The 16,808-nt window shown below is 35.3% G+C and overlaps 1 protein-coding gene across 2 annotated transcripts in view; it reads right to left on the reverse strand.

Moving 5' to 3' along the window:
• IPO11 (importin 11) overlaps positions 1 to 16,808 on the reverse strand; it is a 221,535-nt gene that overhangs the window by 106,757 nt on the left and 97,970 nt on the right. For both annotated transcript variants that reach the window (XM_058564010.1, XM_058564008.1), the window contains 2 exons: positions 13,539 to 13,618; positions 13,037 to 13,117 (listed from right to left, as the gene is read on the reverse strand). In XM_058564010.1, the coding sequence (XP_058419993.1) occupies positions 13,037 to 13,117; positions 13,539 to 13,618 (161 nt within the window). The remainder of the gene's footprint in view (positions 1 to 13,036; positions 13,118 to 13,538; positions 13,619 to 16,808) is intronic.

Here is a 16,808-nt window from a genome sequence, read left to right on the forward strand (position 1 = left end):
TATTCATTAAATGTATCATTCAATACAAACCAGTTCTCATCATTATGCATTTTCTTTATATATAAAGGTATAGTTACTATTGTGTAGAAGATCCACCAATATTTCATGGCTAGAAGTCGAGTCTTTGTATTGAAAAGGTTAGGAACCATACCTAGGGAGATGAGATTATTTTTGAAAAATTATACAAGAAAATGCCATTAACAGATTTAGAAGCAAGGGTTGTAGAAAAGAATCAAGAGAAAATTCAGAAAGTAGAACTGATAAGATATAGAAAACCAATTGAACAGTAGACCAAAGGTGAAGAAACCTTGGATTATTACTAATTTTCATGTTTCGTCAAAGAGTACAATTGCGGTACTGCTAATAATAATGAGGTTTCATTTTGGCACCTCAAACTTAAGATGCCTGTGGGAAATCCATATGGAATGGTCCTATATTATTTCCACACATAACACTCTACAGTCCACTTCCCAAAGAAGATATTGCAGTTGCAACTTAAAAGCCACAGAGTTCAAATTATGACTATTTCCATAGCAAAGAAGGTTCTTCCATAATGATCGAAATCCTACTGAACGTTTTGATCAGCAGTATTGTTTTCACTTCTAAATAAATTTTGAAAAATGCATCTAATGATTTCAGTGGTAATAAACAATTCTGTATATTTCAAGTGAAATCTGTGTATACTCAGATTGCCAAACAGCTCCAAGAAGGAAATAACAGTAAAGACAACTAAAGTATTAACAGGTAGTTAAAAACAAGGTAATTTACTGATATTAAAAGAATTTAAATCATAACTTAATCTTCTTGGGGGAAATCATTATGTTCTCAGGAGTTTTAGCATGTTTGCTGTGTTTCAAACCATTTAGTTTAGTTTTGTTTTGATGCTCAAACTATCCCATCATCAGCCAGTAGGAGCTCCTTCAAGTTGATTCCTATATCCTTTTGACGGAACCCCACTTTCTCTTCCTGCTGGCACAAAGAGACGGCCCCAGTTTATCTTGTGTATCTCTTGCCTGGGCTCTGGAGTCAACCAGCAAGAACAACATGTACAGACCACAATCTAGGCTCTGTGCTGCTTATTACCACTGGACTGACACCACTTCTATGTCTTTGATTAGACAGCTTTAGGAAATCTATTTTTCTCTTCCTGAAAAGTATATACCATAAATTCACCAAACCCAACTTAAGATTACAGCACTTTACATAACTTCTTTGATTTTATATTTCCACCTTTCTTCGCTTATATTGAAAAATCCCAGATTCTAATTACTTCCTTTGCTTCTAACTACTATATATATAAATATCCACATATATACATATGGGTTTCAAAATAACAATACCAATATTACTAATAACACTACTGAATACAATTTATAATTTCCTTGTGTTTCTTTTTGTTCTGTTATATCCCACTAGGGATGCACATGTAAGATACTATGTATTAAAGTTATTTGAACTATTCTTCTCAAATGGCTGTGCCACCAACATAGTAATAGTTAGATTCAAATGTTTCAGCTTGTTTTTATCTTTAGGAACTGCTTTTACTTTATTATTTTAAATCATATAAAACATCTATATGGCTCCAAAGCCAAAAGTACAAAACAGACATACACCCTGAAAGATCTAGCTTCTATCTTCTCTTCCTCTTCCACAACCACTTCTATTAATTTGGTTTATTTTTTCATTGCTATCTATGTTGCAATCTTTAAACACAAGAACACTCTAGACACTGTTTTTGCTTACAGTCTCAAAACAACTCTAACACTGTATATAGGAGGTCATCTTCATTCCTTTTTAAAGCTGCACAGTGCTCCTCCGTGTGGTTGAATAAGCTGTAGTACCTCCAATCATCCAATCACCTGTTACTAATTATTTTTTATCAGCATTTTGCTATTATAAATTGAACTTCTGCACTTTAGTTTTAATCCATCCCTTTTCTGAATATACCTGGAAAACACTCTGTTTGTAAAATCCCTGTCACAAATGCAGGCTTTTAGTTTGTGCCTGGCACTCAAACAATTTTCTTGATTTAAGCTTATACTGCATACAAAGTGGTTAAGAGCATGGATCCTGAAGTTAGAATGCCTACGTTTATGTCACAGTTCTAATACTTACTAGCTGTGTGACCTTGGACAAGGTATTACCTCTTTGTGATTTAACTTCTCATCTGTAAAAATGGGGAAAAGAACAGTACTATCATCATAAGTTTATGTGAGGATTAAATGAACTCTATGTTATGTGTTTAGAAATGTGTAGCATATAGTAAATGCCAGTATTAGCTATTATTATTATTATAGAATTATACCTTAAAAATATTTGTGCCATCTTAAATAAGCCTTATCACAGTGAATGAAAGCAACTAGATTCATTACTGCTTGACAAGACCATGACAAAAAAGAGAAATTCTAAACTCCAAGTGGTAGGTATGCCTATAGACAAATTTAAAATTAAAGAAATGTTAATTTAAATTTGAGTATTTTTAGAATATAACTCTATTCATCTAGATAACTCGTTCCAAGTCACAGAATACAGTAAAGCCTATTTCTGCTCTTAACCATTTGTTCCTAAAGCAGGCATACTTATCTCTCTATCCTGTTTTCATAACATTGTAATTTGCTGCTTCAAAGAATAAAGACGTTACTTCCAGATACTGTCAGAAATTAGTATAACAGTGACATTTATCAAAAATATATCAAAATGTTATATAGCATAATATATTAAGAAACAGTATCTGAGTGGTATTAAAAATGAAAATAATGAGCTAATATTTAAAATTACTATTACAGCTTTACAAAACTCTGAAAACAGGAAAACACCAAGAATTTTGAGAGCTCTCTCAGCTTTCAAGTACAAGCATAAAAGCATCATTGTCCTAAAATATTCCTTTATATAAAAAACACAAATAATTCATTCATAATTAGTATATCCCTAGTATTTAATATCCATTTAACAAATAATAAAATAGTTTTTGAAATTTCAAATCAAATATACAAGTTTAGCTACAGCAATATTTATATAAAAAGTCAAACATGTTGTTATTAGATCGCCAATTTTTAATTCAAGAATTTATATCCTATCAATGACTTCCTACTGGCACACTTACAAAGAAATTGGTTTAATCTGTAACTTACGTTAAATGTCACAAATATTTTAATATATAACTGATTTGTGCCGAATCAATTAAAAAATATTAGGTACAACTGAGGGGCAAAAAAATGACACTATCTTCTCTCACTTCAAAGGAAAAGGAGAAGCAAATAGATTTTTTTCTAGTAAAATTGCAAGGGTAAAGTTGTACATTATGTAAATTTGAAATTTTCCATAATAAAAATTTCTTAAAAGATTGTGTTAATCTGAAAAGCAAGAAAGAATTAAATACAATTAATTTTCAAGAGCCAGATGAGATATATAGTTCTTGATAAAGAGTAAAGCTTTATCATTGTGTAAATCACCTACTTAGTTTAAAAAATTTAACTAATCTATTGTTTATTTTAAATAAACATTTATTTAGGAGAAAATGGTCAAAGAAACAGGTAGAATAACGGTTTATTTTGCTTTTCTTACAGCCAAAGATCTTAGCAACCAAATAAATTATTTGGCCTACAAATGTAGTAGCCTGTTTTCCCCCAAAGGGAGATTATATAATATTATATAATTAGATAACTATGTAACTATATAATCAGAGAAAAATAGCCAACACTTACATTAGCTGATTACATGCTAGGCATTGTTATAAATGCTTCATACATATAAGCTTAAGTAATCCTCATCTCAACCCTAGAAAGTAGGTAAAGTTTTCATCCCCATTTTAAAGATGGAAAGTGAGGAACAGAGATTAACTTGCTCACCTCACACAGCTGTGAAGTAGCAGAGCCAATATTCTAACCCTGGCAGTTTCACTTCAGTCTATAATCTTACCTGCTAGGCTATACGGCCTCTCATTATTTTTCAAGAATATAATTAAAAACAAACAAAAGAAAGTAAATATTCTCCTTAGGACATATCCTAAAAACTTGCCTCATTTTTCAAATGAATTTCACAATGCTCATTCCATATGACTTTGAACAAGTTGTCTTGCAACAATTACTTTACTAATACTATTGCAGAAAAGCAGGGGAAAAAAACTTTCAATTCAAATTTTTTCTGGGAGGCAGTTAAACATAATCTCTTTTGTTCATCTCTTAGAATATACAGATTATAATTTAACACAGAGGATTTCAGATAATGCACAGTTACAGATTATTAAAAATGATGTAGTATAATATAACCCTTTCTATAATAAATGAGAGAATTTAAGCCCAGAACGTACTCAAGAACTGAATAAGCAGTAGCTGGGTGTGCAAACCAAGGCGCAGGTCAAGGAGAAAATAACATTCCAAATGCACTGTTAGGACGCTGCAAACGGCATTTCTACCGGGCAGCGATAATCACTGTGCAATCCTTAACATAAGAATCATGAATTTCTGGGCTTCCAAATCACTTAGATTGTACGCATTCAGAGAAAAGAGAACATATATTTACCAAATTTCGGATCATAGAGAAGTTTACTGCCTAGTAGAGGAGAAAGATAAAAAAAACACACACACTCAAAAATCTACAAAGACAATATCAAAATGACATGGCAATTTTCTCTCAAATTTCTATCATTTCCACATTGCCAATCAGTTGTTCCTCAAATAGTCAGAATTAAGTCCAAAGTGTCAACTCCTCGTTAGCTCCTCTATTTCCAGAGAAGAAATTATCATCAGAGCAAAAAATGAAGCTAAGATTGTGTAAGAGATGAAGTTCCTCAATATAATTATACATTGCCACTACATCACTTTGGTAAGGGCATACATACAACAAAAATTCACAAAAACGTTTTTGTAAACAGCATGTCTCATGTTACTTGCAAGCTTTGGAACCAGAATACTTTGAAATCAGTACAGGTGAGGATTGACAGACACGTGGAGTAGACCAGGCTCAAGTACCCAGGGTCTCAACAAGTCACACACACAGACTCCTGTTATTACTCTTTCAGAGCCCACATGTGTCTTGGTAACAGCGGCTTACGTTCTCGCCCTTAACCCCTACTCTGAGAAAGAAACTGAAGAACCTATAATATAAAACCAAAGAGTTTTGCCATATTTTCACTCTGTTTGCCCTCTTTTCAGTTTACAACATTATTTTGGTTTTAAGTTTCTATTGTGATTTCAAATATTAAAACAGCAAAAATGAGTGTGCTGAAGAATGTATTATGTTTGATAAATGGACTTTCTTGGAAAATTCAGAATTAACCAAAGAATTTTTTATTTCAATTCTTGTTAAAAGCCTTTCTACATTATAAGAATTCTCTGAAAGCCTAAGACATTATTCTAATGTAACTGAATCATTCTTAAATATCAACTTAACATCAGTAAGATAGAATTCATTTAAGAATGAACACTGAGATGAGTAATACTCATCCTCCTCCCAAAAATAAGTGCAGATATACCAGTCATCCTGCAATGTGCTTCTGTCTCATAGCGACAGGCATCAGGCAGCTCTGACAACCTTGTCTCCTTTTTGACTGAAAACATCAAGGTCATACGCCAGTTTCCTACGCTCTTCGCCTAACATTATATTCACAGTTTCAATCATTGCTATTCTTGCCAACTCGCAGAAAACAAATAACCTCTTGCTCCTTTTCCAAGCTAATTCTTCCACATATGCTCTAGATTCAAAATCCCAATCCCTTTATCATCTGGAGCCATCCTCCCTTTTATTGGACTACTTTCATCTACAAAACCTACTCAGACCAGGTTCTCCTCATTGCTTCTACACATAAAAAAGCCATTTTTTTACTTTTTAATAGTAAAGTCTTGTTACGGATTGCCTTGTGTCCCCCAAAAAGATATGCTGAAGTCCTAATCCAAGGTACCTGTGAATGTGACCTTGTTTGGAAGTAGGACCTTTGCAGATGTAATTAAGTTAAAATGAAGTTATTAAGGTAGGCCCTTAATCCACTATGACTGGTGCCCTTATAAGAGAAAATAAAAGATACAAGGAGAACGTCAAGCGACAATGGAGCCAGAGACTAGAGGGATGTATGTCCAAGCCAAGGAAGCCAATGATGGCTAGCAACCACCAGAAGCTAAGAGAAAGGCATGGCACAGATTCTCCCCTCGAATCTTCAGAGAGAGCATGGCCCTGCCAACATCTTGATTTCAGACTTCTAGTTTCCAGAATCCTGTGACAAAGATAATCACTATTAAATATTATTAATTAATTTCTGTTGTCTTAAGCCACCCAGGTTGTGGTAGTTTGTTATGGTAGCCCTAGGGAATGAATACAGTCCTTAATGATATCATCGAGCTCCTTCCTTTTCTTATCACTTTATAATTTAACACTTCAGGAATCTGGCATATAGACACTAAAGGTTTTAAATAATACCATTATCCCCACCCTTAACAGACAATCCTCACAGTATTTTCTCAATTCTTAGCCTTGTTCACTTCTCTGCAGTCTTTAACACTCTATTACTCTAATTCACACTACTAGGGTTGCCTGAATTAGCAAATAAAAAACTATATTTTATCTGGCAACCCTAACCGCTAGTAAACTTTTAAGCTCAGTTCCTATCTCAACTCCTCCCTGAAAAATGTCCTCTGCAAAATGGTTAGATGACCATTTCTATACTGCAGGGCAACATAAGCGAATAGATAGCAATGATTCCAAATAGGAAGTGCTCATGAAAATCATCTGGGGAACTTTAAAGATTTTTATTTATTTATTTTTTCCCCCCAAAGCCCCAGTAGATAGTTGTATGTCACAGCTGCACATCCTTCTAGTTGCTGTATGTGGGACGCGGCCTCAGCATGGCCAGAGAAGTGGTGCGTCGGTGCGCGCCCGGGATCCGAACCCGGGCCGCCAGCAGCAGAGCGCGCGCACTTAACCGCTAAGCCACGGGGCCGGCCCATCTGGGGAACTTTATAAAAAGAAATACTAATGTCTTATGTACTACTTGAATTTTCAAAAAGTTCACCAGGAGACGTCACATCACGGCAGCATGGGAGGATCCTTTTGTCTTTCCCTTCAATCTATGGTGAATAAAACATCCATAATGCAACAAAGCCTACTTTGCACAACACATCAGGACTCCAGAAAGATCCACACGTCGGTACATACAAAGATGGGTGAATTGGAGCACAAAGAGGAGGCTAAACAGGGGAACAGCAGAGACCAAGCCCAGGATCCTGGATCTCGGCCGTGGCAGGTGAGCCAGCAGCCCCCAGCCCCAGAGAACTCAGTGGGCAGAAGAGACACACATGCAACTCCAGCCAGCCAGCCACAGCAGCACCTGTGGCCATGGGACATGAGCAGCAGTGGAGGCAGAGCCCCATGATCCTGAGCAACCCCCTCCCCAGCCTCAGCTCACAGCCTGGCAGCAGCAACAAAGATGCACACAGAACAAAGACATCCCAACCACAGCAGCACCTATGACCACAAAGTAACAGGCAACAGGTGAGAGCGTGCCCCGTGTACCAGGCTCCCTCCCCAACCTCTCCCTTGCTCCATCACAACAGTGGAACCTCCCACTCAGGTGATCCCAGACACAGCTAAGGCACCAGCCACTAATGGCAAAGCCAGCAACCACAGTGACACCAGCAATAACAAGGCATCAGTGACCCCAGAGGGACAGGCAACAGAGGACAAGAGTACCAGCAACACCCCAAATAGAGGTGGTGGAGGGTGGAATGCGCAGATCCTCAAATAAAGCCTGAGACAGCTCAGGTAAAATATATCAAAAATTAGTGCTGTAGTGCCACCTACTGAAAAACAAAAGAAAGGCTTCTAATCTCCAAGTAGTTGAAAAGTTTGAATCAAAACAAAGCTATAGCTAAATAAAAAATGTGTTTGCTAAAACAAATGTGCTAACTTCTCCCATAAGGGTACCTCATAGCTTCTCTGATGAATTCTATCAAACATTCAAAGAAATCCTAATACCTATCTTTGTCAAACTGTTCCAAAAAACTGAAGAGGAGGGGATGCTTCCTAACTCATTTTATGAGGCCAATATTACCCTGATAACAAAACCAGAGAAGGACAACACAAAAAAATAAAATTAAAGGCCAATATCACTGATAAATATAGATGCAAAAATCCTCAACAAAATATTAGCAAATCAAATACAACAGTACATTAAAAGGATCATACACCTCGATCAAGTGGGATTTATTCCAGGGATGTAGGGATGGTTCAACATCCACAAATCAATCAAGGTGATACATTAACAAAATGAAGAAAAATATAACATGATCATTTCAACAGATGAAGAAAAAGCATATGACAAGATTCGGCATCCATTTATGATAAAAACTCTCAATAAAACGGGTATAGGAGGAAAATACCTCAACATAAAAAAAGCCATTTATGACAAATACACAGCTAAAATCATTCTCAATGGTGAAAAACTGAAAGCTGTCCCACTGACAACAGGAACAAGACAAGGATTCCCATTCTCACCACTCCTATTCAACACAGTATTGGAAGTCATAGCCAGAGCAATTAGTCAAGAAAAAGAAATAAAAGGGATCCAAATTGGAAAGGAAGAAGTAAAACTGTCACTATTTGCGAACGACATGATTTTATATAGAGAAAACTCTAAAGAATCCACCAAAAAACTATTAGAAATAATAAACGAATACAGTAAAGTTGCAGGCTACAAAATCAATATATCAAAATCAGTTGCGTTGCTATACACTAACGACAAACTAGCAGAAAGAAAAATCAAGAATACAATCCCCTTTACAATCACAACAAAAAGAATAAAATACCTAGCAATAAACTTAACCAATGAGGTGAAAGACCTGTACACTAAAAACTATAAGACATTGTTGAAAGAAATCAAAGAAGACACAAAGAAATAGAAAAATATTCCACGCTCATGGATTAAAAGAATTAACATAGTTAAAATGTCCATACCTAAAGCAATCTACAGATTCAACGCAAACCCTACCAAAATCCCAAGGATATTTTTCACAGAAATAGAAGAATTCTAAAATTTATATGGAACAAAAGACCCCGAATAGCCAAAGTAATTCTGAGAAAAAAGAACAAAGCTGGCGGTATCACCCTCCTTGATTTCAAAATATACTACAAAGCTGCAGTAATTGAAACAACATAGTACTGGTATAGACAGACACACAGACCAATGGAACAGAATCAAGAGCCCAGAAATAAACCCACACATTTAGGGACAGCTAATTTTTCACAAAGGAGCCAAAAACATACAATGGAAAAAGGAAAGTCTCTTCAATAAATGGTGTTGGGAAAACCAGACAGCCACATGCAAAAGAATGAAAGTAGACCACTATCTTAAACCATACACAAAAATTAACTCAGTAAGACCTGAAACCATAAAACTCCTAGAAGAAGCGGAAGCAACCCAAGCGTCCCTTGACTGACGATTGGATCAAGAAGATGTGGTATATATATACAACGGAATACTCCTCAGCCATAAAAAAAGATAAAATCATCCCATTTGCAACAACATGGATGGACCTGGAGGGTATTATGTTAAGTGAAATAAGCCAGAAAGAGAAAGACAAACACTGTATGATCTCACTCATATGTGGAATATAAACCAACACATGGACAGAGAAAACTGTGTTGTGGTTACCAGGAGCAATGTGGGTGCGGGGTGGCCACAAGGGGTGAAGAGAAACATGTATATGGTGATGGGCAAACAAAAATGTACAACCAAAAATTTCACAATGTTATAAACTATTAAAACATCAATTAAAAAAAAAAAACCCTAGAAGAAAACATAGTAGTACACTCTTTCACATTGGTCTTAGCAGTATCTTTTTGAATATGTCTCCTCAGACAAGAGAAACAAAAGGAAAAAAAACAAACAGGACTACATCACGCTAAAAAGCTTCTGCTCGGCAAAGGAAACCATCAACAAAACGAAAAGACAACCTACCGACTGGGAGAAGATATTTGCAAATCATATATCCAAGAAGGGGTTAATATCCAAAATTTATAAAGAACTCATACAACTCATCAACAAAAAACCAAACAACCCAATTGAAAAATGGGCAGAAGATCTAAACAGACGTTTTTCCAAAGAAGATATACAGCTGTCCAACAGGCACAAGAAAAGATGCTCAACAGGGCCGGCCCGTGGCTTAGCAGTTAAGTGCGCGCGCTCCGCTACTGGCGGCCCGGGGTTGAATCCCGGGCATGCACCGACACACCGCTTCTCCGGCCATGCTGAGGCCACATCCCACATACAGCAACTAGAAGGATGTGCAACTATGACATACAACGATCTACTGGGGCTTTGGGGAAGAAAAAAAAAAAGGAGGAGGATTTGCAATAGATGTTAGCTCAGAGCCGTTCTTCCTCAGCAAAGAGGAAGATTAGCATGGATGTTAGCTCAGGGCTGATCTTCCTAAAAAAAATAAAAAATAAAAAAAGATGTTCAACATCACTAATTACTAGGGAAATGCAAATCAAAACTACAGTGAGATATCACCTCACGCCTGTCAGAATGGCTATTATTAAAAAGACAAGAAATAACAAGCATTGGAGAGGATGTGGAGAAAAGGGAAACCTCATATACTGCTGGTGGGAATGTAAATTAGTGCAGCCACTATGGAAAACAGTATGAAGATTCCTCAAAAAATTAAAAATAAAACTACCATATGATCTAGCTATTCCACTTCTGGGTATTTATCCAAAGAACACAAAAACGCTAATTCAAAAAGATATATGCACTCATTGCAGCATTATTCACAATAGCCAAGACTTGGAAACAACTTAAGTGCTCATCAACAGATGAATGCATAAAGAAGACGTGGGGGGGGGGGTGTGTATATATATACACATATACACACACACACACACACACACACACACACACATATATAATGGAATACTACTCAGCCATAAAAAAAAAAAAAAGATGAAATCTTGCCATTTGTGACAACATGGCTGGACCTTGAGGGTATTATGTTAAGCGAAACAAGTCAGATGAGAGAGACAAATACCGTATATTTCACTCATATGTGGAAGATAAACAAAGAAACACATAGATACAGAGAACAGACTGGTGGTTACCAAAGGGGAAGTGGAGAGGGTAGGGCAAAATGGGTAAAGGGGCACATTCGTATGGTGACAGATGGCAACTAGACTATTGGTGAGGAACACAACGTAGTCTATACAGAAGGTGAAATATAATGATGTTCACCTGAAACTCACACAGTGTTATAAATCAACGTTATCCCAATAGAAAAAAGAAAAAAAAAGTTCACCAGGTGATTGTGACATGCCTCTAATCCAAAACCACTATTTATATTACACTGAATACAGACTGGTTGTTTACTTGCCTCTCCCTGCCAAAAGAAGAATTACTTAAGAGCAGATACTGTGGTTCTCCTATCACCTATGCCTAGTAGAAGAAAGCACTGAATATTAATACCAGGGGTTGGCAAAATTATACCCATAGGCCAAATCCGAACAACTGCATGATTATGTAAATAAATCATTATTGGAATACAGCCACACTCATTCATTTACATATAGTCTATGACTACTTTCAATCTACAACAGCAGATAGAAATAACTAAGACAAAGACTGCATGGCTCACAAAGCCTAAAATATTTACTTCTTGGTCCTTTACAGAAAAGTTTGCTGACCCCTGACCTATATGGTGAATGAATAATCAGCAATGATACTGAATGCAACTAATTTGAAAGTCAAATTAACATGTATATTAACATAGATATCTGGAGCTTTATATATGCATATGTGTGTATAATAAATGTGTGAAGAACAGCACGTAAAATAATACTTGAATAAGTTCAAACTGATGATTACTCTTATTAGATGCATAGCAGCTATCATATTAGTTAATACGAAAGAAGACTTTACTATCTGTACAAACTTTTACCCACTTAGTCCCCTAAATATACTGTAATTATTGTGATTAGTTACATACATTTCTTACAATGAACCTCTTTGGGCAAACGCATTTTCATTTCATTGGGAAGAAATCAAATAGTTTTTAGGATCTAAAGCAATGACATGGTTTTCACACAATAAATGCTACTTTGTTATGATAGTAACTCTTCACCTAACCAGCTCTCATATCTGACTTAGAACATAGCTAAGAAATTAGAAATAAAAAAGGGATACTTTTACAGTTATATCTTTTTGCAAAATCCATACATGAAGCATATATGTGTGTGTATAAATATATATACACACATACATATACATGGAAAGATACATTTTTATATATATTTACATAAACACTTATGTTTACATATAAATATATACATTTAATTGATACTATTTATATCTGTAATATATAGACATAATATATAAAGATAATACACAACTCAGAACCTGTTAGCTCTTTATTATACACAATTATATACATTATATCCTTAATCTGTAAAGACAATGTATAAAGATTAACTCAGAGCCTCCTGGTTCTTTTTTTTAATTGAGATATAACTGACATATAATATTATATTAGTTTCAGGTGTACAACACAATGATTCGATATTGGTGCTTAACTATACACAATCCATACAAACTTGGTATTCTAACTTCAACAGTCAATCCATATTAAAAGTACCAAATTTTAACAAGAAAAATTTTTCCCAGAAGCCAGGCTAACACACTAGAGGGGTAAGAAGTATCGGATGCCACCAGTCTTTGGATAACTTATAAACGTTTTTAAAGTCTTGCTACACAAAGTGAGTTTTCAGAATGGTGGGGGCGGGGGGGGGCGAGGCGGGGCCTTGATTGGGATCCCATCAGCAGAGACCTTTTTAGAAATGTGTAATCTGCATTTTAACAACATCCTCAGGTGATCTGTATGCACATTCAAACTTGAGGCCTCTTGGACCAGAGATTAGACCAACTGAATATTGCTAAAAGAAAATACTCTGTCTAGAATTACTCTTCCCCTTCTTGCCAATCATCCAAACCCAAATGAAGGCCCAATTTCACAAAATACAGATAGTAAATTCACAATATTCACTTAAAAGATGACAATACCTTGAGCACCTGAACTTGACCTTCTGTAGTAATTTCCTTTAGCAGCTCACAAAAGGACTGACATAGACCTACTGCATACGTCTGAAATTTAATCAAAAGTCAAAATATGCATATAAATATATCTGCAATATCAAAAAGGACCTAAAATTCAATTTGAGAGTCACTATAATCTATTTGAGAATTATATACTAAATGTCTAAGCATATCAAGTTTCAATTAGAACTCTTTAGAAAAAGTTTAGGAAATAAAAATATAGTTTATTGCTATACTGATTTTTATAGGAATATAAGAATATATTTATGTATAGAGCATATTTTCTGTATTAAATAACATAATTCATGGAACTGCATCACATTTGCCTTGTAGTGGGCAATGCTTATAAAGTTTTTTCCCCCTTAGTAATAGATCAATCTTAAATTTTGAAAAGATACCTCCTGATTTTAAATGAGAAACAATCAATAAGTACATAAATTTTTACAATGCAAAAACTACTACAACATACCTGTAAAAACTCTGTTGATGATAAAAAGATATAACCATTGATGATCTTAAAGCAGGTTCTGAGATTTTCTGAACTTAGTTCTGTCAAAAAAGTAATTTTTTTTTAAAAAAAGAACTAATTCATTGTTCAAAATCAGTTTAAATGGAGTGATTTATTTAAAACTAAGTTATATACCCTTCTTTACAAATCTTTCCTGAGTGCTATTCAGACTACTAGTATATAGATACCTATCTAAAAACTGGCATCAATCTGTAACTTAAGGTTTTCACATATAGCTCCCACTAGTTAAAACAATTTAGAAAACAATATTAAGGCTCCCTTTTTTTCCTTTCAGAAAAGAACTACATAACCATTTGACCCAACCTTTCATTTCAAACTAAATTTTTAGTGCTAGCATGGCAAACAACATGCAATTGAATCATTTCCCCATCATATTTTAACATCTGTTTAAATAGCTTCACTCAATAAGCATTTACTGAGTGTCTAGTGCACTGGCACTGAATATGCTACCCTACTTATGAAAAAAGTCCCTATTATACTCTAAAAAATTATATTGTGTTTAGATATTCTCAATCCTTGGACTTTGTTCTTCAAATCTATTCCCCTATAAAAATCTACACATAAAAAACATTCTAAAAAATGTAACTCCCAGAATAGCACAGGAAAAAGATATTGCGTTTAGCTATTCCTTTTCATGCAGTATTATTTTATGTCTTACCACATATAAAAATGATACAAACATCGTCTATATCTAAAACCTGCCATTCTTTGTTGCTAATATTTTAGAAATTCTACTCACAATATGACAGATTTAAAAAGCTTCTCTTTTTCTGGCAAAATATTGGCCTAGCCTGAGATCATATCTAACTCACAAACTAGGAAAGTGAGAAAACATTCTATTCAGGTGAGAACTTCCCATATACTTTCACAAGAAAATGACAATCCTATCCCTAGCTCAAAATGTCAGTTTTACAGGCATTATTAATTCCTATACTTTAGGATGTAACAGATTAGTTTAAAATGAGGATGTGGAAGGGACAGAGACTGACAAACTTGTTACCACACTAATGAAAGACAAAAAAAAAAAAAATAACAAAGGCTGCCATCTAAATATTTTTCACAACAAAAGTAAGATAAAATCTCAAGATAAAGGGATAGGCCTTTATATCAGATAAAGTTATCCTTATGAAAAATTCACATTGTCCTTTTCTCTTCAAGGAGAAAGTCCACTCAAGGCTGGACTTCTGCACATTGTTTAGGAGACCAACACTGAACAGCAGACTGTTGGGCAACCACTGTGGAGTGAGAACTTAGAATGGTTACATTCCAAGCATGTCAGGGATATAATTTCTAAATCACTGCCATCTAAAATTTTATCAAGATCTATGGTGAAAGAAACAATATTTAAGAAAGACTGATTTTAAAAACCATAGCACCCATCTCTTCTTACAGATACTTTAAAAACTTTTCCTGGAACAATCTATAAAGCAAAAACTTCAGTGATTAGATCACTTCATACTGATTTCCACGTCTCCATCAGGCCAAGGACAGCTTTTACTAAATTTTCTAGGGCATGCTATCATCAGCAAACACTGAATACTGATACTAAAAATAGCTCTAAAATTAATACATTTATTTATTTTAAGGTATATTGAACACTGTTCATTATAAATGAGTTCCTAATGAGACAGTGAGGAAAAATTCTTGTCTGGCCCCAGTATCAGAAGCAGCTGTACTTCAACATTTATTTTCAGACTTTCAATAATTTAAGTCAAATGTTCTCAACGAGGGGCAATTCTACTCCCTAGGGGACATCTGGCAATGTCTGGAACTTTGGTTGTTACAACTGGCATCTAGTGGGTTAAGGCTAAGGATGCTATTACGCTTACTACAATGCACTGGACAGCCCCTCACAACAAAGAACTACCTGGTCCGAAATGTCAACAGTGTCCAGACTGAAAACCCCTCATTTAAGTGGACAAGTTTTTCTTGCACAGACTGTGACTGAGCTCTGAGGCAAATCTGTGGCCCATCGAAGTATCTAGTTACTGTGTGCATATATGATTTATATCTATTAGTTTAATTATAATTTATACTCCGCTCCTCTTTTTCTCTATTCTTTTGCTCCCTTTTTTTTTTTTTGTGAGGAAGATTAGCCTTGAGCTAACACCCGTGACCATCTTGCTCTACTTTATATGGGACGCCACCACAGCATGGCTTGACAAGTGGCTTCGGTCTGTGCCCAGGATCCAAACCTGCGAACCCCAGGCCGCCTAAGCGGAGCGCGCAAACTTAACTGTTACACTTAAAAGGGCCGGCCCCTTTTGCTCCTATTTTTAATTTGTACTTTCATGTTACATTTTATTTATTCTTTTAAGTTTCTATAAAGGGGACAAGGAGAATAAATTATTGAATTACATTATAGAGATTCAATAGGAATCTATTTATGTTTAACCATACTATTTAATGTTTATCTTTAGAAATGCCATTATAATAGTTTATTCTTTTATTTCAAATTCTGATGAAATACAAAGGCTAAAATGTATAAGATAGCCTACAGCATCATGAAGGCAGGTGGGAAAAGTTCCTTCCAAATTAGATAAGACTTGACCAACAGAAAAATTTTATTGGTCAAGGAACATTAGTTTGGCATTCCCAACAACATGGACAAGAGCCAGTCAGATGTTTATCTTTTAAGTGATGAGAATACTGAGTAAACTAACACTATAAAATAGATTTAAAGGACTTTAAAAACAAGCCCTTAGAACTAAATATTAGAATTACTTTTAAATAAAGCCTCTGGTTCTACCTAAAATATCTCTGGTTCTACTTACATTTAGGGAAAAGAATATGAAATGAATTTTAGCCTTGGATTTATTCACACTTAATTAACATATACTAAAACTAATTAACTTAAAACATCTTAAAGTGTTCAATATTGTTGGTATTATGTATTTTAAATGAAAACAAGAAACTTTCCGTCAGTAGCTTTATTTCTACTCAGAAAAAAATAATAGCATCACATTCATTAAATAAATTTTTAAAACATCACTGATCTAGGGGCTGGCCCGGTGGCACAAGCGGTTGGGTGTGCACGCTCCACTGCGGCGGCCCGGGGTTCGCCGGTTTGGATCCTGGGCACGCACTGACGCACTGCTTGGCAAGCCATGCTGTGGCGGCGTCCCATATAAAGTGGAGGAAGATGGGCACGGATGTTAGCCCAGGGCCAATCTTCCTCAGCAAAAAAAAAAAAAAAAAAAAAAAGGAGGT

This window comes from Diceros bicornis, chromosome 20, assembly GCF_020826845.1.
Source record: "Diceros bicornis minor isolate mBicDic1 chromosome 20, mDicBic1.mat.cur, whole genome shotgun sequence".
NCBI lineage: Eukaryota > Metazoa > Chordata > Mammalia > Perissodactyla > Rhinocerotidae > Diceros > Diceros bicornis.